The sequence below is a fragment of the Drosophila simulans genome, chromosome 3L, assembly GCF_016746395.2.
Source record: "Drosophila simulans strain w501 chromosome 3L, Prin_Dsim_3.1, whole genome shotgun sequence".
Classification (NCBI taxonomy): domain Eukaryota; kingdom Metazoa; phylum Arthropoda; class Insecta; order Diptera; family Drosophilidae; genus Drosophila; species Drosophila simulans.
The window spans coordinates 15,557,990-15,585,465 of record NC_052522.2 but is presented as its reverse complement, the minus strand read 5'-3'; the positions used below and the strand labels follow the sequence as shown (position 1 = coordinate 15,585,465).

General features: G+C 39.7%; 7 protein-coding genes across 12 annotated transcripts; 4 read left to right on the top strand and 3 right to left on the bottom strand.

The window, feature by feature from the left end:
• The first annotated feature begins 241 nt into the window (after window positions 1-241).
• LOC6738206 (zinc finger protein 706) lies at window positions 242-1,976 on the top strand. Its single transcript, XM_016169470.3, has 3 exons — window positions 242-439; window positions 762-911; window positions 1,402-1,976. Exons 2-3 carry the CDS (start codon window positions 768-770, stop codon window positions 1,489-1,491), a joined length of 234 nt encoding a protein of 77 aa, XP_016032034.1. The 5' UTR covers window positions 242-439; window positions 762-767; the 3' UTR covers window positions 1,492-1,976.
• Window positions 1,977-2,256: 280 nt separating this feature from the next.
• LOC6738205 (zinc finger protein 706) lies at window positions 2,257-3,761 on the top strand. 2 transcript variants are annotated; one of them, XM_016169472.3, is made up of 3 exons: window positions 2,257-2,467; window positions 2,782-2,927; window positions 3,385-3,761. In XM_016169472.3, the coding sequence occupies exons 2-3, from the start codon at window positions 2,784-2,786 to the stop codon at window positions 3,472-3,474; spliced, it is 234 nt and encodes a 77-aa protein (XP_016032033.1). In that variant the 5' UTR covers window positions 2,257-2,467; window positions 2,782-2,783; the 3' UTR covers window positions 3,475-3,761. The 2 variants fall into 2 exon arrangements, with proteins under 2 accessions (XP_016032033.1, XP_016032032.1); XM_016169471.2 differs by having other exon boundaries at window positions 2,261-2,467; window positions 2,778-2,927.
• A 4-nt stretch (window positions 3,762-3,765) lies between these two features.
• Window positions 3,766-5,422, bottom strand: LOC6738204 (CDAN1-interacting nuclease 1). The gene is made up of 3 exons (XM_002084981.4): window positions 5,061-5,422; window positions 4,507-4,992; window positions 3,766-4,450 (listed from the first exon to the last, which is right to left on the bottom strand). The coding sequence occupies exons 1-3, from the start codon at window positions 5,315-5,317 to the stop codon at window positions 4,213-4,215; spliced, it is 981 nt and encodes a 326-aa protein (XP_002085017.1). The 5' UTR covers window positions 5,318-5,422; the 3' UTR covers window positions 3,766-4,212.
• A 395-nt stretch (window positions 5,423-5,817) lies between these two features.
• On the bottom strand, window positions 5,818-10,778 carry LOC6738203 (kelch-like protein diablo). Of its 2 annotated transcripts, XM_016171542.3 has the most exons (7): window positions 10,544-10,778; window positions 9,755-9,860; window positions 8,770-9,488; window positions 7,947-8,638; window positions 7,618-7,807; window positions 7,365-7,552; window positions 5,818-7,243 (listed from the first exon to the last, which is right to left on the bottom strand). In XM_016171542.3, exons 2-7 carry the CDS (start codon window positions 9,801-9,803, stop codon window positions 7,219-7,221), a joined length of 1,863 nt encoding a protein of 620 aa, XP_016032030.1. In that variant the 5' UTR covers window positions 9,804-9,860; window positions 10,544-10,778; the 3' UTR covers window positions 5,818-7,218. The 2 variants fall into 2 exon arrangements, with proteins under 2 accessions (XP_016032030.1, XP_016032031.1); XM_016171543.3 differs by having other exon boundaries at window positions 5,818-7,552.
• A 397-nt stretch (window positions 10,779-11,175) lies between these two features.
• On the top strand, window positions 11,176-18,866 carry LOC6738202 (chromatin modification-related protein EAF1). Of its 3 annotated transcripts, none has more exons than XM_016169476.2 (5): window positions 11,176-12,178; window positions 13,696-14,447; window positions 14,513-14,731; window positions 14,883-15,620; window positions 15,680-18,866. In XM_016169476.2, exons 1-5 carry the CDS (start codon window positions 12,070-12,072, stop codon window positions 16,244-16,246), a joined length of 2,385 nt encoding a protein of 794 aa, XP_016032029.1. In that variant the 5' UTR covers window positions 11,176-12,069; the 3' UTR covers window positions 16,247-18,866. The 3 variants fall into 3 exon arrangements, with proteins under 3 accessions (XP_016032029.1, XP_016032027.1, XP_016032028.1); XM_016169474.3 differs by having other exon boundaries at window positions 15,677-18,866; XM_016169475.3 differs by lacking the exon at window positions 11,176-12,178 and having other exon boundaries at window positions 13,752-13,876; window positions 13,936-14,447; window positions 15,677-18,866.
• A 232-nt stretch (window positions 18,867-19,098) lies between these two features.
• Window positions 19,099-20,623, bottom strand: LOC6738201 (histone-lysine N-methyltransferase PRDM9). Its single transcript, XM_002084978.3, has 2 exons — window positions 20,377-20,623; window positions 19,099-20,317 (listed from the first exon to the last, which is right to left on the bottom strand). Exons 1-2 carry the CDS (start codon window positions 20,500-20,502, stop codon window positions 19,232-19,234), a joined length of 1,212 nt encoding a protein of 403 aa, XP_002085014.2. The 5' UTR covers window positions 20,503-20,623; the 3' UTR covers window positions 19,099-19,231.
• A 482-nt stretch (window positions 20,624-21,105) lies between these two features.
• Window positions 21,106-27,292, top strand: LOC6738200 (calcium channel flower). 2 transcript variants are annotated; one of them, XM_002084977.4, is made up of 5 exons: window positions 21,106-21,265; window positions 21,496-21,616; window positions 23,978-24,185; window positions 24,253-24,360; window positions 26,717-27,292. In XM_002084977.4, the coding sequence occupies exons 1-5, from the start codon at window positions 21,263-21,265 to the stop codon at window positions 26,859-26,861; spliced, it is 585 nt and encodes a 194-aa protein (XP_002085013.1). In that variant the 5' UTR covers window positions 21,106-21,262; the 3' UTR covers window positions 26,862-27,292. The 2 variants fall into 2 exon arrangements, with proteins under 2 accessions (XP_002085013.1, XP_016032025.1); XM_016169477.3 differs by lacking the exon at window positions 26,717-27,292 and adding an exon at window positions 24,704-26,131.
• Window positions 27,293-27,476: the final 184 nt, after the last annotated feature.

Sequence of the window (27,476 nt, the reverse complement as noted above, 5' to 3'; positions counted from 1 at the left end):
TTCAAATCACTTAATTATAAAAGTTTTAAATTATTTGTAAATGGTAATTTATTTTTAGGGAACTTACTCATTGAACTATCTCTTTTACTACAGATTTTAAAGAGAAGTTTCCTAAACGTTCAATAACCATAGGAATAATCTTAATCTTAGATTATTCTTAAAACTTACAACTTTTAAAATGCCAGTTTTTTAAGGGGTTTGAGTCAGGGTAAGTGTCAATCAAAGACTCAAACCCACATATGTTTCTCGACGAACATTTTGGATACATTTGCACTCTGGTCCCATTCAATCCTGCCAGAAAACAAATCCCATCAAATTAAAGTATTTTAAGACAAGTTGTCAATAATTTCGGGTAACAAAGCACTTACTTTACAAATCAAATTCGAAGGTGCATCACCTGCATTTAGAACAGCCACACAAATTTAATCAGCTTAATTAGGTAAGTGGAAATGTGTTTGCAGAACGTGGTCGCAATCCACATTTTTAGTGGTGGTGGTGATTTGTTGTTGCAGTACAGTAACGCAACAGATTTGATTAAAACATTATTAATATCTTATCGAAAGAGGTGCACAGATCGAGTAAAATCCTCTCTTGTGACTGGTAATTCCTGCTATTACGTTTAAGTGGGTGGGGATAAAAAGTGAAAGCCACTGCGCTTCTGCCGCCTTTGTTGCAAATCCCGTTTGGGCCACAGATGATTAATGACCTTTTGGCAATCCACTCGTACTAACCCTTCTATTTGCATTTGAATTTGCATGCAGCAAGCAATGGCACGTGGACACCAGAAGATCCAGTCGCAGGCGAAGGCCTCCGAGAAGCAGGCCAAACTGAAGAAGCAACAAGGACACAGCGCCAACGACCAGAAGAAGGCGGCCCAGAAGGCACTTGTCTATGTGTGCGCCGTTTGCAAGGTGAGCCAGCTACAGTGGAGCCTGTGTAAAGCGAACAAACTAGAGCTTGAAAGTGCCCATTGCATTTCATCCAAAAGGTTTACTTCTGTATGATGAAGTTCAATACAATAGATCGTAACAAAAGTGGTGTTCCGCGCCTAAATTCAATGAACTTTCAAAATCAGAAATACTTGTAATATTGTTGTAACACTAGTGTTCGCTTTTACCAATGTTTGTGAGTGTATAACTTCCTACTCTATTAACATTAACTACTTTTACTTTTCACCTAGATAAGATCAATTAATTTAGTTCACTATGAATATTTACCAGTGAGTAATGAATCTGTTTGTCCGACGTCATATTAAATTAAGTGCTGACCAAGCACTGCTGATGATAACACATTGATATATGATCACCCTTTCTCAAGTTTCAATATTTGCACCCCTACTTCCTTTATGTATGTAGATAACAATTTAGATTGAAAACTAATCGAATGCCTTCTCCATTTCAGTCGCAAATGCCCGATCCCAAGACGTATAAACAGCACTTCGAGAACAAGCATCCCAAGAACGACATGCCGGAGGAGTTAAAGGAGGTCTGATGATCATTTTACTTCAAGCTGAACGAGATGGACGAGTTGCCTACCAGTACGAAACATTTGCAACAATAACTTTGCATCAGCCCTAAGAAGAAAGCCCACAATCAAGCCGAAGCCAAGAGGATGGATAATAGTCGTAATAATAATATACAAATGCCAGTTTTTTCGTATACACACTGCTGATTTTTGATTTTGTTTTATACATTGAAATTAACACAGTATGCGATTGTTCGATGTGTGGCTAAATCAATACAAAGACACCTACCTACCTTACAAAATGAATAGAAATTGTTTAATTTTGATATTTATTGCCCCTAAAACACAGGAATATATCTAAAAACACCATAAATACTCTGAGCTCCGTTTTGGATTTTGTTTACACGTGAAAGTTTTATACGAATTATGCCAGAAATGAAAGGAAATAAATCTTTTTGTACTATAACTAAATTATGTAATTGACAATTTATAAATAAAAAATGTTAAAATTATACAATATGTTTTTATATGAGAATTTAATTAAAAATTTTTTTGATATGCTTCCAGTTTAAGATAAAAATAATACTTTTTTGTGTTGGGGGATTAGGTAATGATATTTTTAAATTACGAACATATAACAAATACTTTTTAATTTTATTACGAAAAATAAAAATTTTGAAATGTTTAAAAAATTATACAAATAATTAGAAATAGCAATATTTACTATGAGTACCGTTAAGTGGTTTGAGTCAGGATAGCTGTTCGTCCAAGACGCGAACCCACAGATATTTATGCCCTAACGTTTTGGATATAGTTCAGCTCTGGTCCCATTCAATCCTGGCAGCGAAACAAAACCCGACAAATTGATAAAAATTTACGGTTAATCGTTAATAATTTCGGGTAACAAATCAAAACAATTTGTAACAACGAATTTTACGTAACTGCAAAGGCTGCATCACACCTGCATTTAGTACAGCCAACCAAATTTAATCGGGTTAATTAGGTAAGCAGCGGTGGGTTCGCAAAAAGAGCGCAGAACGTGGTCGCAATCCACATTTTCACTTGTGGGGGTGCTTTGTTGTTGTTTCAGTACAGTGTCGTGTCAGATTTTCCAAAACATAAATAATTGGTATCTTAACTATAGTATACTGACCGGAAGCTGTGCTTCCTGTTTGGTAACCCCAAGAGTAACCTATTCAGCTGTGTGGGAGAAAGTGAAAGTGACTGCGCCTCTGCCGCCTTTGTTGCGAATCCCGTGAAGCCCATAGACCATATACATACATTTGCTAACTCATCCATTTTCACTTAAACAGCAAGAAATGGCACGTGGACACCAGAAGATCCAGTCGCAGGCGAAGGCCTCCGAGAAGCAGGCCAAACTGAAGAAGCAACAAGGACACAGCGCCAACGATCAGAAGAAGGCGGCCCAGAAGGCACTTGTCTATGTGTGCGCCGTTTGCAAGGTGAGCCAGCTACAGTGAAACCTCCCTAAGTCAGCAAGTGCAGTGGGTTAATCAAATGGTTTGGAGACAGCTCAAAGAATTACGCAGGAACTCGCTTACTTTAACATTGAACTTTTGAAAACCATGTTTTAGTATCTGCTGTACTTATTTTAAATATTTAATTAATTAATCCTAGTACCGATAGCAACTAAAGTCATATTACGAGAGAAAGAAGAATTCATTTTGGCTCATTTATCGTTGAACATCTTTACTTATATTTTTCGATTTATAATATCTTTTGAATAAGTTACTTTACTTTACAATTACTAACATTTAAGATTAATGAACATTCGAGATCTCAGGAGCTTTAAAATAAAGAATTCGATTCAGATGCAAGTTATAGTAATGCCCTCTAAATATTAATTACTCGTACTTTGTGGCTTATGTGAAACCTAATCGAGTTTCTTCTCCATTTCAGTCGCAAATGCCCGATCCCAAGACGTACAAGCAGCATTTCGAGAACAAGCATCCCAAGAACGACATGCCCGAGGAGCTGAAGGAGGTCTGATGACCGATGTGGCCGGGTGCATATATAAATATATCAAGCTGATCGAAATCGACGAATTTCCTACCAGTACGAAACTTTTGCAACAATAACTTTACAACAGCCCCGACAAGACATCAACATATAAGCCGATGAAAGGAGGGGGCGCATAAAGTTAGAACATAGTTTCCAAAGCTAAGGGCCCAGCTGAATTTTTTATATACACACTGCTGACTTTTGGTTTATACTTTGAAAATAACACATATGGCTAACACAACAATACAAAGCAAATTTCCACATAGTAAAATAAATACGTTTGTTTTGATTTTTTATTTTCCCTGAAAGGCAACTAGCAATTCGAGTAACAATAATTACTTGTGCTTTGTCTTTGATTTGGTCTATTTTGAACAACGATGCTAACAATGTCGTAGTTTTGTATACGATTTATGCCAGAAATAAAATCAACCTTTTTGTACTATAAACCTTTGAATACATCATGTAAATGAGAATTTATAAATACAATAAAAACGACATAATTGTTAAAACTAAGAAGGAAAGTTATTGCTGCACAGAAGCATTGTCTAATCTTATGTTTAGTGTATAAATGCAAAGCATTCCTGTCTTTGATTGTTTCAACTCTACTTAACATTTGGCAAATCCCCAATTAAAATTTAGGCTTTCTATGTACATTGTTTTAACAAGCACATTTCGTTCTATAGTTAAAAAGTGTAAATTAACTATTTCCCTGCACTTTCAGTTTCATTAAAGTTCTTTCAGTTCTTTGGTTGGACATTCGGCTACAATAGGTTGACTTCCGGAACTGCTGTCCTCTTTCGTTGTCGGAGTCTCAGCTGGGCATTCTTCTTGCGCGAGTTGCATGAAAACCAAATCCTCTTTTGCCGGAAAATCAGCTAGTACTGTAATGCCAATGTTGTTATCCGGCAGCGCAGGCGTTTCCTCGTGGTAACCAAACCAATAGATTATGATTCCAGGACCAAAACTGACAATAATACATATGTAATTAGATTGGTTATAGGAGGTATTCTTTCATATTACCGATTGCAGTAGCTTTGCAACTGCTGCTGGATGTTGGACTTGTGTCCCTTGGTGTCCCCAAAATTGGCCTTGCTCTCGATCCAGTTGATCACAGAGCCTTTGTAAAGGAAGGGCAGGATCATCTTGATGTCCGGCGTCTTGTCATATCCCATTCGTCGCAAATCCTGCTCGTCGTAGAAATGTATACCCGCCTCCTTAGCCAGATTCTTAAGCTTAAGCTCGTACTCCTCGCCCACTATGCGGCGTCGCAGGTCCGTTATGGATCCGTCTTGATTGTCGCTGACTATGCACTGCTGCACATTGGCCGCCAGCTTCGGATCGTCGATAAGATGCGGATACCTAAGAAGCTGTGAGATGTGTGATCGATGCCGAGTCTTGTACTTCTCCTGCAGCAACATCCTGCAGAGAGTCACCGGGTTCAGTGCCTCGGCACAAGCCATTCGAATCAGAAGGGCATTGTCGTATAAGTTTTTCTGCTCCTCGTAGCTGAATCCAAGCAATTTGGATTATTATTGGTCATGGTGTCAGGAAAGAACACGAGATTGTGGTCTTACGCTTTGAGAAGCCTTTTCCCGCGCTGATCCTGCTTCCAGTGACCCCGCACCCGGTTGATGATCTCCGACTGCAGGATGCATGTCAATGCCATTGGCTCCACGTCCCTGAAGCGATTCCTCAACTCGAACTCGCAGTCGATGGCCAGGCCGTGGAAGCCGCTGATAAACCGGGTAATCTGATTGTATTCGCCGCCGCTTAGAATCTTTCGCTTCTGTTGCCCATTTCCGCCGGCCAAATCCGGAATTTGGGACATCATTTACGGCCAGAAATACAAAACTATTTCACCGAACGTATGAAAGAGCGCCAGAATAAACAGCTGTTCAACGTACAACTATCGAATAGACATTTAAATTTATCGATTGCTGAAATGCCTGAAGTTTCTACACGTATCGAAGCGTTCACACTGGACGGCAGTGAATATCGAAATGTTCGCAATGAAATGCATTCAATTCAATTATTTTTATAAAATAGTAATTGACTTCTTATAAAAAGCTGAAAATATCAAAATATGTACAGTGCCTTCAAATCAGTTTGTGGGAATTAAAGCCTAAAACAAAAGGAATCGGGTTCGCGTATCGGCTATTGGTACGGGATCCAGTACCGCCTAACGGTAAACATTTAAAATCTATAAATTAACTTAACACGTAAACAACAAAATAGTAATTCTGGATATTTATTTTTAATTTATAATTCCAGCCTTATATACTGTATTTCCACCCTTGGCTGTAATGTATTAAATGAAACCAGAAAAGTGTCTTAATTTTGATATATTTTTATTTTTATATATTCTTATACATAGCACGGGTTTACGATCATCTCTTAGGTTAACACTTCTATTATTTGCGTTAAGCACTTTTTTCCACTCAATACAACTACGAAGTGTTATTGTTTAACTACGCATAATGTGTGGTATGCGAATTTTTGTATAATTGTTGACCATTGACTTAAAGCTATAATATAAATAAGCTTGGTTTTTTATAAATGCTATTCTTATTCATCATTTTGGAAGCAAAGATCATTCCCTTTTGCTCGATTTAACAACAGTGTATAAATGTGCACCTAAAATATACTAAATGAGATACGAAAGCGTGTAATAAATAATAATTTTGAATAAATAATTGTTTAATAGTGTTGGTGTAAAAGGCAACAAACAAAATGTGTTGTTATTGAGAGTCAGGTTGTGTTTTAACTCCCGTATCTAAGCAATTAATTCGAGTTGGTTCATTCAGCTCGATGGTCAAACTTGGTTTAACAATAATTCATCTTAAAACTTGACCTGATTCCGGTCGAAAACTCTTACCGGTTAACACGATCTAGTATTAACAATATTAAAATTTATTAGCTTAAAGTTGATCTTACGGCTGCGTAATTGTTAATTGTTACTATTGAATTATCTTGGGCTAGGTCTAACTTCTTCATAGTGTGTGTGTGTGGATTACCTTAATGGTTTTTTAAGCTTGACAGGCTGAATATTCATTCTTTGCAATTATTCGGCTCACTTCATATAGTCGTGGTATTATTGAAGATGTTTGCAATGATTTAAAGTGTAGTACTTGACTAAACAACAGCATTTAGTTGGTCGATCGAAATATTGCACCATTGTGATGTTTAATTTCGGACAAACTTTCTTGAATTCACTCCTTAAGTCTAAATTATTTTAATACCAATTTGTTACTTGACTTTAGAGCTCTTCGTTTAAAGATTTACAACTAATCGAATTCGTTTCTAGGTTAATATTTGATTTTGTTTTGTTTTTTTCGAAAGAAGGCATGGTTATGGAGCTAGCGATTTCCATGAAATACCACCGGCAACATTTAGATATTAAGTTATTTATAAACTATACTTGCTTAACATACAGTAGAATCATATATATATAATTACGCACAGGAGTGATGGGGATGAGTGATTGCAGGTGAACGTGGGAGCGGGGCAATGCTAACTCTAATACTATTTTGGAAAAGTCTAACAAACATGCGCTTTAGGCTCTACCAAATAAACAATTAACAATTAATACAAAGCGATTATACTGCTAGTAGACAATGGGGCGAAAAGGTGTTTTGTTTAGTCGATTAGATTTGGCTTCGATTGCGGATATTGTTAGTAGAAGTGCGGCGGCGGCAACGTTTGCGAGGGCAACGTTGTCGGCTGCTGTTCCCATCAGACAACAGAATCTTTCCGTATCCTGAATTTGTTAGCATGTTTTCGGGGGGGAAAAGAGAGACAAGACAACATTTCATCAGCAATGGAAGGGATGGGAGTTGAGTTAGTTTCAGGAATTCGGTTGCTTAAAACTATTTTCGCACCACATATAGTTCTCAGTCTGAGGGGCCCGCATCACGCCCACGCCGCCGCCCAGTCGGCGGTAGTTCATGCAGCCGCACAAACGCCATTGGTTCGTCTCTGGGTCGTAGACCTCGATGGTTTTCAAATAGGCGGAACCATCAAAGCCGCCCACAGCATACAGCTGTCCATTGACGACGGCCAGGCCAACCTAAAATGGTACGATTTCATTTATAACAATACTATTCGCCGAGGAAAGGTATGAAAAAAACTCACCCCACTGCGGCGGGAGGTCATGGCCACGATGGGGCTCCAGGTATTGGTCAGTGGATTGTAGCGCTCGGCGGACGAGAGCTCCATGCAATCGTCTCGCCCGCCGACGGCGTAAATGTAGTTGTTGAACACAGCACAGCCCAGGTGCTTGCGTCGCGTGGACATCGGGCTGACGGCTACCCATTTGTTGTGTCTGTAATGATAAAATCAGGGCAATGTAAATCAAACAAATACTACGTTCAAGAGCAATGCACATTAAGGTCATTTGTTACAAGCGCTAGAGATTGTACTTGTACGTCCAAAGATTTTAACATGCTTTATTTATGAATTACCTGGGATCATATCGCTCTACGGTGTTCAACGGACACTGTCCATCGGAGCCACCAATTGCGTAGAGGAATCCTCCAAGCACGGCTACCGCCACTCCCAGTCGCCTTGTTGTCATCGGTGCCACTTTGGACCACTTGTTCTCTTTCGGATCGTACCGCTCCACGTGGTTCAAGCATTGAACGCCATCCTGGCCACCCACCGCGTACAAGAATTCGTCGAGCACAGCCACGCCCACGCTGGTGCGGCAGGAAGTGGTGGGCGCAACGTCGCAGGACCATTGATTCGTTTGTGGATCATAACGCTCGATGCTGTTCAGATAGCTCTGGCCATCGTGACCGCCCACGGCGTAAAGTAGATCATTCAACACGGCCACGCCAACTCCGCAGCGTCGCTTGCTCATGGGAGCGACCATTTTCCAGTCGTTCGTCTGGGGATCGAAGCGCTCCACGGAGGCAATCGCATCGCCGGAACACCATCCGCCCACGGCGAACAGGACTTCCCCTCGTCGAGTTGGTTTGCGCGGTCTGGTGCGTGGACCCTGCATCAGCGGTCGCTCCTGTGGGAGCAACAGATAGTTCTTGGCCTCATCCACCAAATCCCGGCAGGCCTCGTCGCTGCGCACCAGGAGATCAGAGCCCACCGTGCCAACCAGGAACTTTGGCGAGAGCAGAGGCAGACGGACGTGTTGGAGCACCTGAATATATTCGGAAATATGATTTCATTATTTATTTGTTAGTTGCAGTAATTAGAAATTTAGGTTTATGTTTTCCAAAGTAATTATCAAACGGAACAAGTAGTAATCAAATATGGTTTACAGTAGCTCACCTGTGCCAGATGTTGTCGCCGCTCGGCGACATTGTACTTGAGCCAGGACATGACCGCGTTGAAGACCTGCTCCTCGGAGCGCACGTTCAGCTCGTCGCTGCAAATGATGTCCACCAGCTGGCCGACGGGGAGCAGCAGGAACTCCTCGCTCTCCATCACCTCCTGGAAGTTGTGCTGCGTAAATTTGTCGGCGATCCGTAAAAGTTCCCGGCAGGAGTGTGTGTCGGCAAAGGCGCGTATGCCCAGGCAGTTGGTGGGATCCAACTGCCGTTTGAGGAACTCGCAGCAGATGTCCTGAATCTCAACCAGTTGAAGCAGGCAGGCGGCGGGTAGGAGGGTCTGGACATTCGACTCCTCGACAATGATGTGGGCGGTGTAACAAAAGTCGATGAGCAGCTCCATGGCATTCTCATCGATGTCGCGTATGGTGACCTCAGTCTGGCGCGATTCCTCCAGTTCGCCAGTGAACATGGCACAGAAGTAGGAGCTGCAGGCGGACAGAATGACCCGGTGGGCAAAGATCTTCCGTCCGCCCACGTTGAGCACCACATCGCAGAGCTCCCGATGGCGCCGTAGCATATTTAGTTCCGTGAGCGTGACCTTCGGATGTTTCTCGGACGTGTGAGAGAGGCGGGCGGGCGACGGAGGTCGGTCCACTGCCGTAGATCCAACGGAGGAGCCGCCACCAGCCGTGGAATTACCACCGGTACCGGTGACAGCTGTTGGCATACAAAATGATTTTGAGTAAAAAAATAACATATGTTTTGTAATAGTACAAATAAACTTAATGAAACCGATTAATTTGAATTGTGAATGAGCTTAAATACTTTTTTATGAAGTAAAAGCCTTTTCTAAGAGTATTCTTTAGCTGAAAGATCATAGTCTTTTGAACGAATATGAAGTATTTAAAGTCACATGAGGCACACAAGATTCCCCTGGCTTGCTCTCTTCTCAATTCCAAACCAAGCTCCTGTCAAATCCTTACCAGCATCCCGTGGTTGAGCGGTGGATCCCGAGCCCGGCAGGTCGCCCATTCTGTTCGCTGCTAAGCGCAGCGGGCCGGAAGCAACCCAACCCCACACGGCGTCTATCTGTGGGCAGAAATGTAAGTACATATAAAGTAGAATAGTGATTAATGTTCAAGTCAAAGTAAATCAAATCAATGCGTAGGTAGGGCGTAGAAGGGTGGCATTGAACTTGATTGTAACTGTTTAATATCCTATTGAAGCGACTTTTCCGAATTGGCGGATTTTAAGCAATTGTAGTTTTGATATAAATAAAGTCATATTCTGGGCACTGGATGTGGAAATTCTGATTTATTTTTCTTGTCCTCCGCCCCTTTTGCACCACCCACACACAGACATGCTGTGTAACACGCGCACATGCACAACTTCGGATCTGCGGATACTAAGGTGGACCTTTCGACTAAAGATACAACTAAACACTAATACGAGTGTTATTTAGGGTATATGTTCCACACGTTAGGTTTAAGAATCCACCATTCTTATACATGATATAAAACATATATTAATAATTCTTGAATATTTATTTATTTTTTATTTAAGCTAAAAGATTGTTACTTGAAACTTCTCTTTTAAAACTGAAATCTATTTTATCCATGTGATAAATGTTCATTCGCTTTTACAACAGTCACTCAATGGAACACCTTAAATCTGATAGGTAACCTGGTCCACCCACAAGCACACACCACACACACACACACACACGCGGGCGATGTTGGTTTAGATTTCGATGTATATGTTGGTGTCCCAACCTTTGCGTCTCTGTTCTCCACGGATACAAAGCACGTCCAGGGCCAGCTGCAGGCGGAAAATTTCGAAAATGCAATCTTGATGGCTTAAAAGGACCACATCGAAGATTTTCCTTGCGCGAATTGCACTTTTCAGCACGGAAAAATCGTTTTTTGGTTGCCCTGGAAAAGTCGAAACACGAAACGATTGGTACGGTACTAGGGATGTGAGAAATGCATAATATTATGAGTGTATCGATATTTTCGAGAATACACTTATTTATAATGTGATACTTTGATGGACATTTCGTTATATCGATATTGTTATTAAATCGTAAACGTTATACGTAAACTAATTTTAACAAGATCTTTATGAAATACGACTTCACATTTTTTTTTTTCGAAATGAAAATAAGTAATCATTATTTTTATATAATTTACAATAAAATAAGCACTGAGCTATATAATAATATGTACAACAGAAGGGAATCAAACTGTGAATTATTGAAATCATTATAATAATCTCTTAAAATTTTCGTTAGTAGAATGCTTTTTAATATTCCTGCCTAAGTAAGTAAATATTATAAGGCAGGCTTTGTATGAGTACATTTATGACAGAGCCAACTGTATTTGGCTTCCCTGGTCGCAACAGAAACGGTATATTTTGGTATCTTCGTGAACAGCACGCTGGTATTTTTTATCTCACCACTCATACTATTTCTATACGCGACGCTGAAGAGGAAGGCGAGTTTTGGAGCAGTTGAAAAGCCCGTTAAATAGTGCAAAATAGTAGCTCATTTTAAGTGCAACGTGTAAATAAAGGCAATTTTGATCGCGAATAAGTTTTGCGAGCAAATAATTCGAAATTGGAAAGTGGAAAGTACGTGAACTGGGCGAGAAAAGAAAACGGAAAACGTGAGACTGTGTGCGTGCGAAGAATTTTCCGTCTCCCTCGCACCAAAGTGGAGCGCACTCAATTATTTTGTGGATGGAGTGGAACACAAACAACAATAACAACAACGACTACAGCAATAACAAAAACGACGACACAGCAACAAAAACAACAGCAATAGCAACAACAGAATTAAATGCAAATGCAAAACATGTTGAGGGAAAGAGAGCGAAAATCGAGAGAACAATAGCATTAGAATGTAATGCTACCGATGGAATAACTAGAGTACAAGTACAAAAATTGCATTGGAAATTTAAATTCGTGCGACAAAAGCGGACGATTGCAGAAATTTTCGAAACTTGGCAGCCATATTTACTACAAAAGCAACGCCGTTGTAAAAATACGTGACAAAACGCTTACACACACATACTCACATTCGTACACCCACACACAGTTGCGTTCTCTCACACACAAACACACAGTTGCGCTCTCTCACACATAAATACACAAGCGTACCGAAAGAGAGGGGTAGAGAGAGAGACGCGAATGTGAATTAACAAACAAACAAAAATATTTTGCGAAAAAGACAAACACAAAAAGTAAAGCCAATAAAGTGTATTACATAAACAAACGGAGCTCCGATATCGAAATAAATATTATGGAAATCGCACCACTGATTAATAACGCCGTCGCTGTCGTCACAGCCTCTGCCTCTGCCACCGTCTCTGCCTCTGCTAGCGTTAGCAGTAGCAGCAAGGATGATAACGGTAGGCGGGTCTTTAGATGATAAGCGGTTCCAGTGGGTTTATAATAAACTATATAAATAATAAAATAAATGTAAATACAAAGCATAGGGTGCAGTAGGTACTCGAAACAGTCACACTTTCTCGTTAAAGAACTTCACGTTCTAGCCATATTTTATGATTATTATGTTCAAAATCCTTAATAATCAAAAGCGAAGTAGACAAACAGAATATCACTCACCCAGAAACTCATAATCTATATAAAATATAGTCCGAATATTGAAATTATACAAATATATGTAATTACAAACTTCAGTATTTGGCTTCAATCAAAATATATCTATTCGTTTCTTTTTGTAATTGCCTAATTCATTTACATCACCAAATCGTATATTTTTAAGACTAAAACTTAAGAACTAGGGTAATTTATTATTTGGTAAGATCAAAAAAGTAAAAATTGGAGCGGCCTTGAATTCACTATCAAAAGTGCAAAGAAAAAATTAATATTATTAAGGTAATATAGTCAATGTTACTAGTGCGAGTTGTTGTGTAATGTGTAATATAGAATTGGTAAAATTTTCCACTCCCGATGACGTTGAAGACAGAACTTTCAATCAACTGTATGCCCCCAGTCCACGCTATCGAGTACGTACTGTAGCACTGAGTGCACATTGCACAAGTAGTCACCCACACCAACTCTAGTGTGCGTGTGCATGGTGCAACACATTTCAACGGGGTCGCTGAACTGCCCGTGTGTTTTTTCTGCTTTCAATTGTTTTTTTAGAGGCCAAGCGAACGGAGTACGACGGCAATAGCCTAGTAATAGTAGTGGTTTTGCCGCTTGTCTCGCTGTTTGTTGTTGCGCAATTGGCAGCGCAGAAATGTACGTAGATCATTGGCCAGGGGATTGCGATTACTCAGCAGTTCCTCAAGGTGCTCCAATAGCATTTGGCTCAGTTTCCGAGACAGCATGGCAACCAATGGTCGAAAAGGGTTATTTTTAGGCTCTTACAATGGGTGCTTATCGAATCGAGATGTTTACCATTAAAGGTAAAACTGATAGGAAGTCGAAATAACGTAACTTCTTTCAGAAAATATATCTAAAAAGTTTCCATTAAAGATTATCTTAGGCCACAACACAAACATTTGCTTTCTATTTCTATATATTTCTTTTAAATTGCTTTAAAAGCTTTAAATAACATACGCTTTAACATACATACATACAAAATGTATCAAACATTTTCGTGGAAAATAAATAGAAACAATAAAAGTATTTATAAAACGTAGTTATCTTGATAGCATTGTTTACCAAACCTATTACGTTTACTACGCATTAACAAAGATTCAACACATATACAGCTTGTAAGGTAGGGTTTAGATATAAAACACATCATAGTTGCATTGCTTTTATCTAAAACGACATAACTGTCTATTCATATATCAGCTGTTTTTGTAGTTTCATTACCTCGTGGTGTTTATATTACTATCAGTTTCTTATGGCCGTGTTCTTATCTATCAATTGTTCCCCTCTCTATTTCAAGTCAACAATCTAGCGTTGCTCGCGTCGCTCACTTTACAAAAAGTGCTAAATATCAACAATAACAATAACCAGCACAGCAAGAACAACAACCATAGCCACACTAGCAATAGCAAACAACACGAGCAACAAAAACAGCAGCAACAGCAGCAACCACAACGACGAAACCTCGATATTAAAAGCGAGTATGATGTACTAAACCAATTGCTAAAAACTGGAGCTGTTTTCACCGCCACGCCCACAGCGCCCATTGCCATCGAAAGGAAGAAGCAGACGCAGCAGCAGCAACGTCCATACACACAACAGCCACATCAACAGCAGCAGCAGCAGAAGCAACGGCTGAATTCATCCATATCATCGACCCACTCATCGACATCGACAAACTCCTCCTACGGCAGCTCATCCTCGGAGGATGCCGCAGGCACATCTGCGCCATCGGGAGCAGGTGCAGTTGTCACATCAGCAGCAGTAACACCAAGAGCAAGTACCACGAAGGCGTCCAGCATTAAGTTGCCAGAGAAATCGAAAATTCCGTCCGATATACTTGATGATCTGGCCAGTCGATTTATAATCAATGTTCCGGACATGGAGCTAAACAATCTAATACGTATGTGTTTCCAAATCGAACTGGCCCATTGGTTCTATTTGGATTTCTTTTGTGCCCCCGAATCTGGCGAGGATGGCGAGACCCCGAAGTGCGTGCAACGAAAGCTGCCCTCGGTGGGCATCAAGCAGTTTGCCATGCAGTTGTTCCAAGTGAGTTTCGGATATTGATAGCTTATGTTCGTTGAGTTATATAGATTATATTACTCTTTCACCAGCACATTCCCTTTCTGAACAAACATTTTGGCACCGTGGATCAAATCCTGGACGAGTGGAAGAACTACAAGCTGTCGGTGCCCACTTATGGCGCTATTCTGGTGTCCGAGGATCACAATCACTGCTTGCTAGTGCAGTCGTACTTCGCGCGCAACTCTTGGGGATTTCCCAAGGGCAAGATCAATGAGAACGAAGATCCAGCTCATTGTGCAACGAGAGAGGCAAGTCGGGAATATATTGGAATTCTGAAAATATTGTGCACAATGAGTGCATTTAGTGTGGTTTTAAAAAGAAAAAAAAGTGAAATAGAAATAGAAATACTGTAAATGGATTATTGACAAACAAATTTATTAATCTCCGTTGATTTTTTAGGTTTATGAGGAGACCGGGTTCGATATCACGGACCTAATCGATGCCAACGACTATATCGAGGCGTTCATCAACTACCAGTACACGCGGCTGTACGTGGTGCGAAACATACCGATGGACACGCAGTTCGCGCCTCGCACACGCAACGAGATCAAGTGCTGTGACTGGTTCCGCATCGATGCGCTGCCGGTGAACAAGAACGATGCCATATCAAAGGCCAAGTTGGGCAAGACGTCCAACTCATTCTTCATGATTATGCCGTTTGTGAAGCGCCTGAAGAAGTGGGTGAACGATCGGAAGGCTGGAATCGAGCCGCGTCGCCGCAAATTCTCTGGCCAGCAATCGCCAAAAGCGTCCTCGCCCACCAATATGAACGGGAGTTGCAAGAAGGACGTCGCCGGAGTGCGAAATGAATCGCGACGCCAGAGACACAAGTCCATGGGCGACCTGGATGGCGTTAAATTGAATAATCTCAATGGCAAGGGGACCGCTGGAACGGGAGCGGGATCGGCAGCTCCCGCCACCGCCACCGCTGCCATCAACTCGATGAACATATGCAATAGCAATGGGAAACGCAATAAACAAAATGTGGCTGCGGGCAGCAATCAGGCAACGCCACCTACAACAGCAACGCCAGTGACGTCAAATGGCGCCGTCGTAGGAGGTACTGTATCCTCGAAGCGTCAACTGTTCCATAGCCAAAGTCAGAACGATGCGCAGCAATCGGCAAGCAATGAGAAGGTGAGTTATCTCAGTGTTTGATTGTAAAATGGGTACATAAAACCGAGAATCTTTAGCAGATTGTCAGCTCCTTCGATTTAATACGCAAGGAGAAGCAGCAACAACTTAAGGCAGCTAAGGCGCAAAAGCAGCAGCAACAACAGCAGCAGCAGCAACAACAACAACGATCGCGCACCAAGTCGCAGAGTGATAAGCAGTACAATCCACAGCAGCCAGTCAAAATCCTGGGACAACAGCAGCCCACAACGGGCATGGATTTGATAGCCATGCTATCGGCAGCGGCGGCAGCTCAAAAGACACCAAATAACGAGCAGCAGCAGCAGCAACAACGACCACGACCTGCTTCAGTGTCGCTTAACCTTGGAGCAGGCAGTGCCACAGGAGCAACAACATCAGCTCCGGATGCCCAGGACATGCACAGGCTGCAGCGCATGGCCTCCGGCACAAATTTGAGGATTCTGAAGCGGGCACAGTCGCAGCAGCCTCAGCAGAACCATCAGCAACAGTTGCAACTAGAACAGCAACAGCAGCAGCAGCAGCAGCTGGGAATCGACTTTACGCCAAATTTTAATTCGTGGACGAATTTCTCCTTTACCAAGAACTTCATAGCAAATGTGTTTTGCTAAACTTTTCTTTGAGTCAATCACACACACTTCCTTTCAAAACTCTCAATTAATGCATTTCCGCGCAAAAGGCCCGGTTACCGGGAACACCAAATAGTATAGGAGGCTCTGTGGCGTTTAAGGACTCGCGCTTTGGGTAACATAAACTTTGGAGACTTGCCAGTAAATGAAAGCATGCCAATTGCATTTAACAAGTTCATTTGTTATAAAACTAACACTACAACTACCGACACTACATAGACAACTAATCATGTCTAGTCCTAGGCCTTGGAGACTATGTACATAAGTAAAGTTTCTCGATCTCTGTACTGGAGATCAAGCTTTTCCAGACATATATATATTCTACGTTAGGGAACTACAAGCACACCTAAACTCGAAAATTGAATGCGATCAATTGTATAGGACATTTTTAATACGAGAAAGAACAAGATTTTCATACCAAAAAGAATAAAAGAAAAGTAAAACATAAACGAGAGTCTTCCGCTCAGCACACGTAAAGTAATATTTTGTAATAACACTACAATCGCTGTTCGACTTTAAGATCCAAGTGAGAGCGAACAAATTGAGTATAATTATGTTAGAATCCCTTCTGTATAAGCTAAAAAGTGTTTACTGTGAGCCTAGTGAACCTAGCCTACTTCGAGCAGAGTGCTCGCCGTTTGAACGTATTTTTAGAGAAACCAACAACAAACTAAATCTAACTTAACTAAAGCGTAGCTTTAAACCGCCCCAAGTACAGAACGTTGTGCTTCGATTTCAAAGTCCACAGTTGACTCTTGGCAGGGGCAATGAAATGCTTCTGCGGGGCGAGAACAACACGATGATTAACAAATAATATTTCCGGGCCGTATTACTTACTGCCCGCCCCCACCTATGAAAGTTAGACGAGAGAGGAGAGAAAGATGTGTAAGAAAGAATACAAATAATAACAATGTAAATAATTAAATTGTGATATAGTATTTCTTAGCACAATTGTGATCTTAACAAACGGCTGGCAACTACAAAAACTTTTATAAGCGAACCACAACACCATTTTAATCAATCAAAAGAATGCCCCCGCACATACACCGTTCAAAATGAAGACCCACTTTCCCACAATCAGGGGCAATATCAGGCATATCTCAGCAGCAAAGTGTTCCGTCAATTTTTGATTGACCACTTGGGAATGGGGATTGTGAAGCTAAACATGAGAAAACAAAACATTTAACGAATTTAAATTAGTTTAAAATTGAATGCCTAAAACGTTTTCATCATAAGAAATTTGTATGATATATACGATGGGAGGTAAATGTGTTTGAGCGACTTGTAATTTTACGAAACAACCAGAACGGGAGTATATATTTTTGTGAGCCACTAGTGCGTAAGTTACGGGGGAGAGAAGCCTTTTAAGAAATGTTAAGTCTTTTGATAACTACGCGTAGAGTTCGTGATGGTTTTCAGCCAGGCCAAGTTTCCTATAATTCGTAGGCATGTCATGTTAGCATGTTAACTAATTCCTCCTTCAAACGTAGTCTCCAATGTGTGAAACAGTTGCCTATTAGCGTTTATCTTTAGACTAAGCAATGACCAGCAATGTCTCCAAGGTGGTAAAATCAGAGCCAATAGGTTTACAGCACCGAAAATCAAAAGAAGTTCCCTGTAACTCGGCCTTTTGTGTTCAATTCGAAAGTAGTTCTCTAAGCGTATCGGCCAAAAACAGTAAGAAATTTGCATTTGCTTTAAATATTTTACCATTGACTTTTAAAGCTTTTTGAAAAGCCATATTAACTTTTATTTTATATGTTTACTTAATGAGCTGCAAATCTGTTTTAAACACTTCTCTCCTTATTTGGATTTGGATTATACTTCATTTTTATTAAAAGCCTATAGTTTAAAGTTTTATTTTTATTGGAAACACTCAAGATCCGTTTCCAGGCGCCACAGACAAATGCCCAACGAAATTGATAACAATGTCCTTCTATCCTGATTTAATGCCTTCTTTCTTCTCAATACCAAAAACGAACTCAACTTCTTTGGTCATTTGTCTGGGCCAAGTGACAAACAACATCAAACTTATCCAGCAAGCAATGAATATCAAACTACAAGAACAGCGTTGTTTACACAGCTTGAAAATTTCAACAAACCCAAGAATTAAATATTGTAACATTTTGTTGTAAACGAAAGAAACAAACTCAAAAGAGCAACATTTTAAATATGAACCCAAACAGAAAAGAAATCTACTCTTCATTTGATGAACTGCAATCCCATTACAATTTTACCAATCCACAGACGACACACATTATATTTTACTTTCATTTTTTTGAAAAACCATAGACATAGCATTAATTAACTTTAGTAAAGGGCTCCTGGAACAACAACCGACCACATTAAGTTAATCTAAGTGAATGTTGGATGCGTGAGGACTTGCGCTATATTGAAATCTTGCCAACACCTGAAAGTCAGAACCGCCCGACGATTGGAGTGATCCGAGTACTGGCTCCAAGCTAAATTTGCTATGCATTTTAACCATTGTATCGAACATAGACAAACCAAAAAACAAATCTGTAAACACGTCCAACACAAAAGCGAGATCGTGGATGCACAAGAATAGATTTCCTGAAAATAAAGTTGAAAGAAATCCAGATTCTTTGGTTGAGCAATTCTATTCTAGTGTAAGCACCTCCTTCAAAATCATACGATATCAAAAATACAATTTGTAGAATTTAAAGCCAAAACAACCAAATACAAAATTCAAGTTAACTCTTCAATCAAGAACAATTGTAACGTAAAAAGATTATTAAATAACTTATTTGTGGCAATATATATTTCCAACGTTTTCCCCCCAAAAATTTCCGGCAATAAATTGATGTACCAAGTTTTAAAACTTAATTTGTTTATTTCTACTGGGTTAAAAGCATCTTTTAACCGCTTTGTTTTCACAGTATTGATTTGTACATATTTAATCAGTTTTCAAGATTACCATTATTTGCTAGTTGGAAACTAAGGACTTCAATTGTCCGAAACATTGATGTACTTTCCCTTCTGCAGGGACATTTTCTTGGGCAGGCTGATGAACTGTCCTCCGTTGGTACATTCCGTCGGGTCTTCCGGGAAATCTGCCTTAGTGTTAAAGTTATTCCCGCGGTAGCGCGCCTTTCGATCGGGTTCAACCCGTTCCTTGGGGTCCAGCGTCATAAACTTGCCCCGCCGAAGGAGTCGTTCCTGTTGGGCAGGCGGCACTTTGCTTTTGAGTCCAGCAAAGAGGCAATGGCAACTTAATTGCGACACGCTATAACGTGAGGTGCAGTTCTTATATGGGCACTCATAAAATCGATTCTGCTTGGATTCGACTTCGTGGCCTCTCATGTGCCTCCTGTAGGATCCTTTGTTAGCGAAGTGCACGTTGCACTCCTCGCAGATGAAATCGGATAGATTGTGAACCATTTTCTCGTGGCGGATAACGTCGAAATAGCGTGGGAATATCTGGTTGCATCTGAGGCACAGAAATTCCAAATCCCTTCCGCTGCTCATGGTCTCGTTGTGTTCCATCGTCTTCATGTGCTCAAGTAGTTCGCGTATTTTGCGGAACTCTGAGCCACACTCGCGGCAATAGTAGACCGGATTTGGGCGGCGTTTCCAAGAATGCATGCGGATTTGGCTCAGGATTTCGAGCACATCGCCGCAACAGGTGCACAGCATCCGGGTGGATTGGGTCTTGTCCTTGAAGAACTTGGTGACTGCCAAGCCATTGCGTGCCAATCCCACGCAAAAGTAATCCTCGGACGGGGTTTTCAAAGATTCTTCCAGTACGATCTCCATATTCTCGTTTTTTGCCAATGGATCGTGGTCTTCCTTCAGTGGCTCCGCGATATGCTGATCAAGAGAATTCTCCTCATCATTCATTTCCGTTTCCACCTCTTCTTTGTCTGATGGCACTTCCAAATTGACCTGAAATGCAGTGGAGTCGTCTATTTCGATGGGCCTGTGGTGAAACTCTTCGTGAACCGTGCCCCACTTCTCCAGGGATTCGCTTATGCGCAAAGTCTCTCCAAAGCAGCGCTCGCAAATGCAGGAATTTTCCCCCAGGATAGCAGCCTAAAAAACGTGGTTATCATTGCATGCAACATCCGTTGGGACTCACTCTCAAAACTTACATCAATTTTGTACCAATCGAACAGTATTTGCAAGAGTTTATTGACCGATTTGAATTGGGGCTTCTCGAGATCGATATCAATTGCACGGTTATCCTTGCATAGTTTGCAAATTTCCGCTTCTGTCATTTTGCTTATATTTTCGAGGAGTTCTAAAAAACAAATTAATAAAAGGCCAAGTTCTCAATGATTTCTTCGAACCGATACTCTCGATTTATCTTTAATTCATCGATATAAACCAGAGCTGCTTAATGTCGATAAGTTATTGAATTAATCGATTATTAAAATTTAAATTTCGATTTTTATACAAATCTAAAACTAAATTAATTTTGATTGATTTGAATAGAGATAGTTGTTCAGATTTAGGAATTAGGTGGAACGATCTACGATCGTAGTGACTTTTCTTTTATAATAGCTTACAGTGTAAAAAAATGTGCCTAACATTTGCTATGAGAATCGGAAAATATGGTTTAATATCATAATCGAACAAAAAACCAATTTATAAGTTTGGGCTCTAGTTTTTCCATTAACTAAAACGGTATTTGCGTAATTATTTGAATATTCGCAACCCAAAACATGAAATTACAAATAATTATGATTTAATTGTAGTTTTGCAGGCAAAAGCTTAGCTTCGATGACTAAATGATATATACATTTAAAAATTTTAGATTCAGAGAATCTAGGATTCCAGGAAACTAGTTCCATTCGCCTCCGATAACTTCCGAGTATCGATAGCCCCTATCGGCCATCAGAATAGCGAACTAGTTCGGTTCGCGTGCAGCAGAACGCAAAGTACAACAGAATTTTTTTCGTTCCGTGTGACGTGAAAAGTGCACATAGTAATTGTTCGAATTAGTTTAAGCCTAGCTAACTGACTAAACAAATAGCCATGGTAGGTAGTTGTTGATCGACTGAGATAAATGATTGTGATAAAATGCTGACGCAGTGAGCGGTGTGAGTGTGTATGCATGTGAACCGCGCGTTAACTGGTGTGTGTGTTTTTGTCGTGGCAATGTGTGCGTGTTAAAAAAAGCGGCCGCCGCGTCACAATACAAAATTGTGCTTCGATTTTTCCTAATTGCATTTCGATTTTTCCCCATTTCCGCCCATTTCCCGGATCAGTCGTTTGCGGAAAAGATAACGGGTCTGCTGGCACGGCCGAATCAACAAGATCCAATTGGACCGGAGCAGCCCTGGTATCTCAAATATGGAAGTCGATGGCTGGGCATTGTGGCCGCCTTCTGTAAGTCGTAGGATATATACTAAGTTATCTACTAGCCTAACCCATTAAAATGTTGGAAAAAACATCCGTGACATTGGGCGGCCCAAAAATATGTTGCATCGATTTTTGTGTACCACCCTTTGTTGTTGTTGCTGTTATCTATTCGTAGGTGTAGGTGTGCAGTTGTGTTCGTGTGTGTACGCACGCTCTCTGACATTGATAAAGGAAAAGCAAGAGAGGGAGAGTGAGAGGTGAGAGGCAGTGAGAGCGGAGAAAGGAAACATGGGAAAGACAACACAAAAAGGATACACAAATTCACACACTGAAAAAAAAACACGAGTTATATATCTAGCTAAAGATTATGCTTACATCAAATTCATAGTGTGAATTTCCAAATGAATTCAGAAAGAAACGTATAATTTTAAGGCAAAACAAAGTCATAAAAGGGCTTTTTGTGGTATACATACCACTTAACTAAGTGGAGTTACTGCACTTAATATTAGCCTCTTATCTAACAATTTCGTTTGATAACTTTTTATTTCGTGTGTAGGAAATTGCATGTGTGTATAGGAGCTTTTCTGTGTCAAGTTTGGCGCTCTGTTTTTTCTTTCCGCATCGAATGTAATTCTCTGTGCCCATTCAATCGAAATTCGCACTGCCTTTTGTTGTATCAGCTTCCCTCTTTCCATCTCTATTTTTAACTTTGTTTTACCCGCTTGCGTATTTGCTTTTTTATCTGGACTCATTTAACCTTAACCCTTAGGCTGTCACACGTGTTATAAGTGCAACATCGTAATAAGTGTATGCGAATCTTAAATTCAATTGGGTCATCTATTTTGCAATTTCATCATCACCTTTCTGAATGCATAAGAAATGCAGTTCAATGAACTTTTAAGTAGTCGTGATCTACTTTGATTAAGCTCAAGTCAATCTTTTTCATCGCAGTTGGGGTTTTGATTATGCTTGTGGGTTTCATTTCATTAGAATACTTAGATTTAAACTATTTTTTAGGATGAAAACTAAACATTTTAACATTCAGATCCAATGAAATTTATTTTAAAAATGAAATAATTCAATAAATAATTTCAATTTATTGAAATGACTGAAAATTCCACAGAAACAATATGCCTCATTGATAAGAGACTTCGTACACTTACGCATATTATTCTTGGAATTTTTAGAGATCAAAGGCAATTATTTATTAATTTAAAATAAAAATATATGCAAATAAACATTTGTACATCTTTTTTTTTCTCTGTACAAACGCATCTTTTGTTGTTGGATATTCTGGCAATGATTGTCGCTTAGTGAAATGGAGAAATTGCCCAACAAATGAACACCATCCACTTAAAATCAATATAAATAGCTGAATACCTCAATTAAGGGATCACAAACTCACTCGTGCGGCTTCCACAACGAACCGGTTCTGTTTGCGTAAAATAAAACCAAAGTCTATGATTAATAAATAATTTTATTAGCCGGTCCGTGGAGCACAACGACTTCTTCCCCAGGTTGGGTCAGTTTGCCTGGCTTTCAGAACCGCAATAACCTCAAAACCCAGATCGGATTTCGCAAAAGGAAAAACCTAACTTGCGAAGCTGAATATTAAAAGTGACCTAAATCGTGGAATCTTTATATTCATTCTTATGTTTTCAGAATTTTAGAATTCAACTTTTCCTCGTGATCTTTTGCAGCATTTTTTCCAGCCACTTTTATCCAATTATCACGCCCCAGTCATTTGTTTATCTGCGAATTATAGTCGTATGTGCTGTTTACTCTTTGTTTATGCTTTTATCATAGGCCAAAAGCAGCTGATAAAATATTTTAATGTAATTCACTTGTACGCCCCTCTAGCGATATCGAATGGAATTTAGTGAATTCTACCTGTGAACTACTTACTATCAACTAACCATTTGCCCAACTGTTTTTCATGCTGTTTGTCACGCTTCTGTGGCTCGTTTTTGTTTTGAATTTTTAAATAAAAGAGAAGGCCATAAAAAGTTAGAAATTGGCACAATATGAGTCAGCGTTGTAGATTAGATTGCGTTTCCGCGTTTTTACCATACGCAGAAGTTGGCCCGACATAATGGGTCTAGTGGGAGTATGAGATTGGAATTTTTGGTCAGTGTTTGGCGATAAAGATATACGCCTTTTATTGAAAATGACAAAAGTAGCTTGACCTCTTCATGTATTCATCATATTATAGGAATGTAAAAACATAAAAATTAGTTTCATTTATATTAAATAATAAAATATCAATAGAAGTTAGCAGTAAGAGACTTGAGCTACATGGAAACAGTCAATAGCCCAGGAATCACTATACTTATATAGTAGATTAAAAATTGCATAACTAACATCTCTTATCCTTTGTCTGCCTTCCAGTTGCCATTCTCTTCGGCCTGTGGAATGTGTTCTCCATCATCACGCTCAGCGTATCCTGCCTGGTGGCTGGCATCATTCAAATGGTGGCAGGATTTGTGGTGATGCTCCTGGAGGCGCCCTGCTGTTTCGTCTGCTTTGAGCAGGTGAACGTGATCGCGGACAAGGTGGACTCCAAGCCCTTGTACTTCCGTGCCGGGCTCTACATTGCGTGAGTAACCAATGAATTGTTTTTTATAAATTGCATTATTTCCTAAAGTTTATGTTTTCCATTTCAGCATGGCCATTCCGCCCATTATTCTGTGCTTCGGATTGGCCAGCTTATTCGGCAGTGGGCTGATCTTTGGCACTGGCGTGGTCTACGGCATGATGGCGTTAGGCAAGAAGTGAGTACGGGGCGGTAGGCATCTCGGAAAATCGCAGTTAAATTCAGAAAATCACAGCGAAGCCCTATGAATTTTAAAAGAAGTAGCTATAATTATAATTGTATTGTTCCTAGAACTTTAACCTGGTATTCAAAGCAAGCTTTATGGAGAATTTCTGAATTTAAAGACGACTTCGATTAATCGAATGTGGGGGTTAGTTTAGTTGCTAAGCGTGCGGAGGAGCGAGCGATTTAGTTAGTTGTGCTAAGCCATTTTTGCTAATCGAAACCAAATGTTTTCTCTATATTCCCACGATGTGCTTGCCACTGTGAAAACGCTTAAATAACTATAAACTAACACGTAGAGCTTCTCGAGAGGACATGGCCGCCGCTGCCACATCGCCCACACAGATGGCCGGCAGTCAGGCGGGCGGTCAGATGCAGATGGGCGGCGATCAGCATATCACACTCATGGAAGATCCCGATGTCTGGCGCCCCACATAAATTCCTAGCCGCGCCATTAGTAACTGCCAAAAGAAAAACCACACTCAGATACAGATAAAGACACAGATACTCAGATACACAGATTCACACACAAAATACTCCACTAGAAATGCGAACAATGCAAGAATTGATCGAGTAACAAATATTTTACGGCGCCTAGTTTTTAGTGTTCGTTCCGAGGATAAATGCAACTAAGTGAGAAGGAAAATCACTACAAAGCAGCATTGTAGGGCATCAGAGAACTAGTATACAGAACACCCCACCAAATACAAAAGAAAATTGAACGAAATTCTCATTACTGTTGAAACCGAGAGTGTTAGTCATCAAAGTGTATATTGGGCAAATGCATTTCCGTCATTCGTCCCCGTTTTGCATGACATTCGTACTATATTCGTATTCAAATTTTTTAATATCTTTCGTCGAGCGGTTGGTGTTGTTAAGAACTACAGTTAAATATATATAATATGCATAGAGAAACTACTGATAACAATAACGTAACTCACATGTCAAACTGCAGCAAGCATATATTTTTAGTGAGAAACTATATTTGAAAGCTAACCGAATGCAAGAGGAACCGAACCTATAAGTTAACCACAGCTTCCACACACACTCACACACAGCTAATGCTAATGGAAAGCCACTGATGATATGGACAAGTGAATGTCGAGAACCTAGAGCAATATGTACAACTCAGAAAGTATTAACTTTATATGCTTTGCTTCGATGTAAACCATAAAATTAAATGTTAAACGTTATTTGGGAATCGATTTGCTCGCGGGATAGTCACAATTTGAAATTGAACATAATCAAGCATACAGATAGAATATATATATATATACAACAAGTTGAGAATTTACCAGTTATATTTTTTAAATGTTGTAACCGAAAAGTGTCCATTTCAATTTGATGCATTGTTAGACGGATTTCTTCTTAGACAATTACTTGGTTAATAGGTTTTCGTTTTCGGGTTTCGTATGATTTCTTGTTTGCTAGAAGTATATGCTTTTTTTTTAGTATACCTAAGTTATTTATAAGAGTTTATTCCAATCGTTTAACTTTGAAAGTCTGAGAAAAACGTTTTAAATTATTTTTGTTGTTGCCTATTGGCATTCTTACCACAAGAAGCATTCCAAAAACTGTTTACTTACGCATAAGTTATTGTATAATTTATTTATTATAACTTTAAATATAAATTATTTAAAAGAAAATCGCGATAATTTACTACAATTTAGACTTCGCCAGCAACTGAGAGTCGTAATCAATTTGTTGAACTTTGTTAATCAATGAACGCAACACTAAAAATGAAAACATGTAAAATATTTCGTTAGAATTTGAACGCGCATGAATCAAATATCAAACACTTTGTACATGCCACCTGAAAACTGTCCAAAATCCTGCCGTTAAAGCCAACTACATCCAACGGCGGCCAACAGCGATTAACAACAATATACGATTTACGTTAACGAGTTCATAACTTTGCTGCGTCCAAGAGATCACTACAGGCAAATACATTTTGAGCTTTCCTTTTTGTAATTGCTAACGATTGTAAATTGTATATTTTTCCGTAGATTTTGTCAATGATCGATGACGTATTTATTTATTTGTGCACACCAAGAATTAAATAGATTTAGATTAGTTCCTGTAGTTTCCGGTATTTATGTAAGATTTGTATACTGTATTTATGCTGCCTTAGTTTTTTTTGGTTGTCTTAGAAAAGCTTTTAGAAAAATCCGGCCTGTTCTTTCGACCCCTTGGTTCCATGTAGGCAAAGTCACAGTTTTTAGTTGAGCACTTGTAAATTGTATAATTTTGGAAACCATATTCCAATGTTTTTTACTCTAAAGACTAATGTGATACTTTTACTTTTCCAACAGAGCATCCGCCGAGGACATGCGGGCAGCTGCTCAGCAAACCTTCGGAGGAAACACACCTGCCCAAACCAACGATCGAGCGGGGATTGTGAACAACGCCCAGCCCTTCTCCTTCACCGGCGCCGTGGGCACGGACAGCAATGTGTGATGCGGAAGCAAGGTCGGGATCGGAATTTCGAGGAATCGGAGAGCTGGGTGTGCCGTGAGAAAACAAGACTCAAAACGCAACATTTGAAGGGCAAACCTAACCAAGAGAACATCGGCAGGCAATCATAAACATAATCATGTGCAATTTCTGATTGTTCAATAACCAACGCAAATGGATAACGAAAGTTTTTAAATCCGATTAGCTCTGATCTCTTTCTAGAGCAATCCAAATTACTCGATCAGAAAGAAGCCCCCCCCTAAAACAAGATCATTAAATTAAAAACCATTTTTGTATTAAATGTATGTAAATGTATATTGGTTCTAAAAGCGTTTTGCGTTTTTAATTAATTGTGTTGCCTGTGTCCCATCATTCCAAAACATTTGGTTTCAACTAAGTAGAAATTGCAAATAAATTATTGAACGACATCACTAGCGAGGTGAAAAAAAGATCATGTAAAATTTATGTTTAGTCATAGTTTAAATATACCTTAAATATATTTAAATGCATAATACTAAAATGTTTAAATTAATGCAAATAACACTATAAATATTGTATGTAAACCATATTAAAATTGAATTAAACATACTTTAAATTATGTTAAATAAAATTAATTAT

Excerpts from the sequence above, each read along its gene's own strand:
- LOC6738200 (XM_002084977.4), top strand. Across the intron at positions 24,186-24,252 it reads CGTGCCGGGCTCTACATTGC|CATGGCCATTCCGCCCATTA; the intron begins GTGAGTAACCAA and ends TTTCCATTTCAG. Across the intron at positions 24,361-26,716 it reads ATGATGGCGTTAGGCAAGAA|AGCATCCGCCGAGGACATGC; the intron begins GTGAGTACGGGG and ends CTTTTCCAACAG.
- LOC6738205 (XM_016169472.3), top strand. The coding sequence starts at position 2,784 with ATGGCACGTGGACACCAGAAGATCCAGTCGCAGGCGAAGGCCTCCGAG. Across the intron at positions 2,928-3,384 it reads ATGTGTGCGCCGTTTGCAAG|TCGCAAATGCCCGATCCCAA; the intron begins GTGAGCCAGCTA and ends TCTCCATTTCAG.
- LOC6738201 (XM_002084978.3), bottom strand. The coding sequence starts at position 20,502 with ATGACAGAAGCGGAAATTTGCAAACTATGCAAGGATAACCGTGCAATT. Across the intron at positions 20,318-20,376 it reads TCGATTGGTACAAAATTGAT|GCTGCTATCCTGGGGGAAAA; the intron begins GTAAGTTTTGAG and ends CACGTTTTTTAG.
- LOC6738206 (XM_016169470.3), top strand. The coding sequence starts at position 768 with ATGGCACGTGGACACCAGAAGATCCAGTCGCAGGCGAAGGCCTCCGAG. Across the intron at positions 912-1,401 it reads ATGTGTGCGCCGTTTGCAAG|TCGCAAATGCCCGATCCCAA; the intron begins GTGAGCCAGCTA and ends TCTCCATTTCAG.
- LOC6738203 (XM_016171543.3), bottom strand. The coding sequence starts at position 9,803 with ATGGGCGACCTGCCGGGCTCGGGATCCACCGCTCAACCACGGGATGCT. Across the intron at positions 9,489-9,754 it reads CGCTCAACCACGGGATGCTG|CTGTCACCGGTACCGGTGGT; the intron begins GTAAGGATTTGA and ends GTATGCCAACAG. Across the intron at positions 7,808-7,946 it reads GTAGAGCGATATGATCCCAG|ACACAACAAATGGGTAGCCG; the intron begins GTAATTCATAAA and ends TTATCATTACAG.
- LOC6738204 (XM_002084981.4), bottom strand. The coding sequence starts at position 5,317 with ATGATGTCCCAAATTCCGGATTTGGCCGGCGGAAATGGGCAACAGAAG. Across the intron at positions 4,993-5,060 it reads GGGAAAAGGCTTCTCAAAGC|CTACGAGGAGCAGAAAAACT; the intron begins GTAAGACCACAA and ends GCTTGGATTCAG. Across the intron at positions 4,451-4,506 it reads TTGCAAAGCTACTGCAATCG|TTTTGGTCCTGGAATCATAA; the intron begins GTAATATGAAAG and ends TATTATTGTCAG.
- LOC6738202 (XM_016169474.3), top strand. The coding sequence starts at position 12,070 with ATGGAAATCGCACCACTGATTAATAACGCCGTCGCTGTCGTCACAGCC. Across the intron at positions 14,732-14,882 it reads CTCATTGTGCAACGAGAGAG|GTTTATGAGGAGACCGGGTT; the intron begins GCAAGTCGGGAA and ends TTGATTTTTTAG. Across the intron at positions 15,621-15,676 it reads AATCGGCAAGCAATGAGAAG|CAGATTGTCAGCTCCTTCGA; the intron begins GTGAGTTATCTC and ends GAGAATCTTTAG.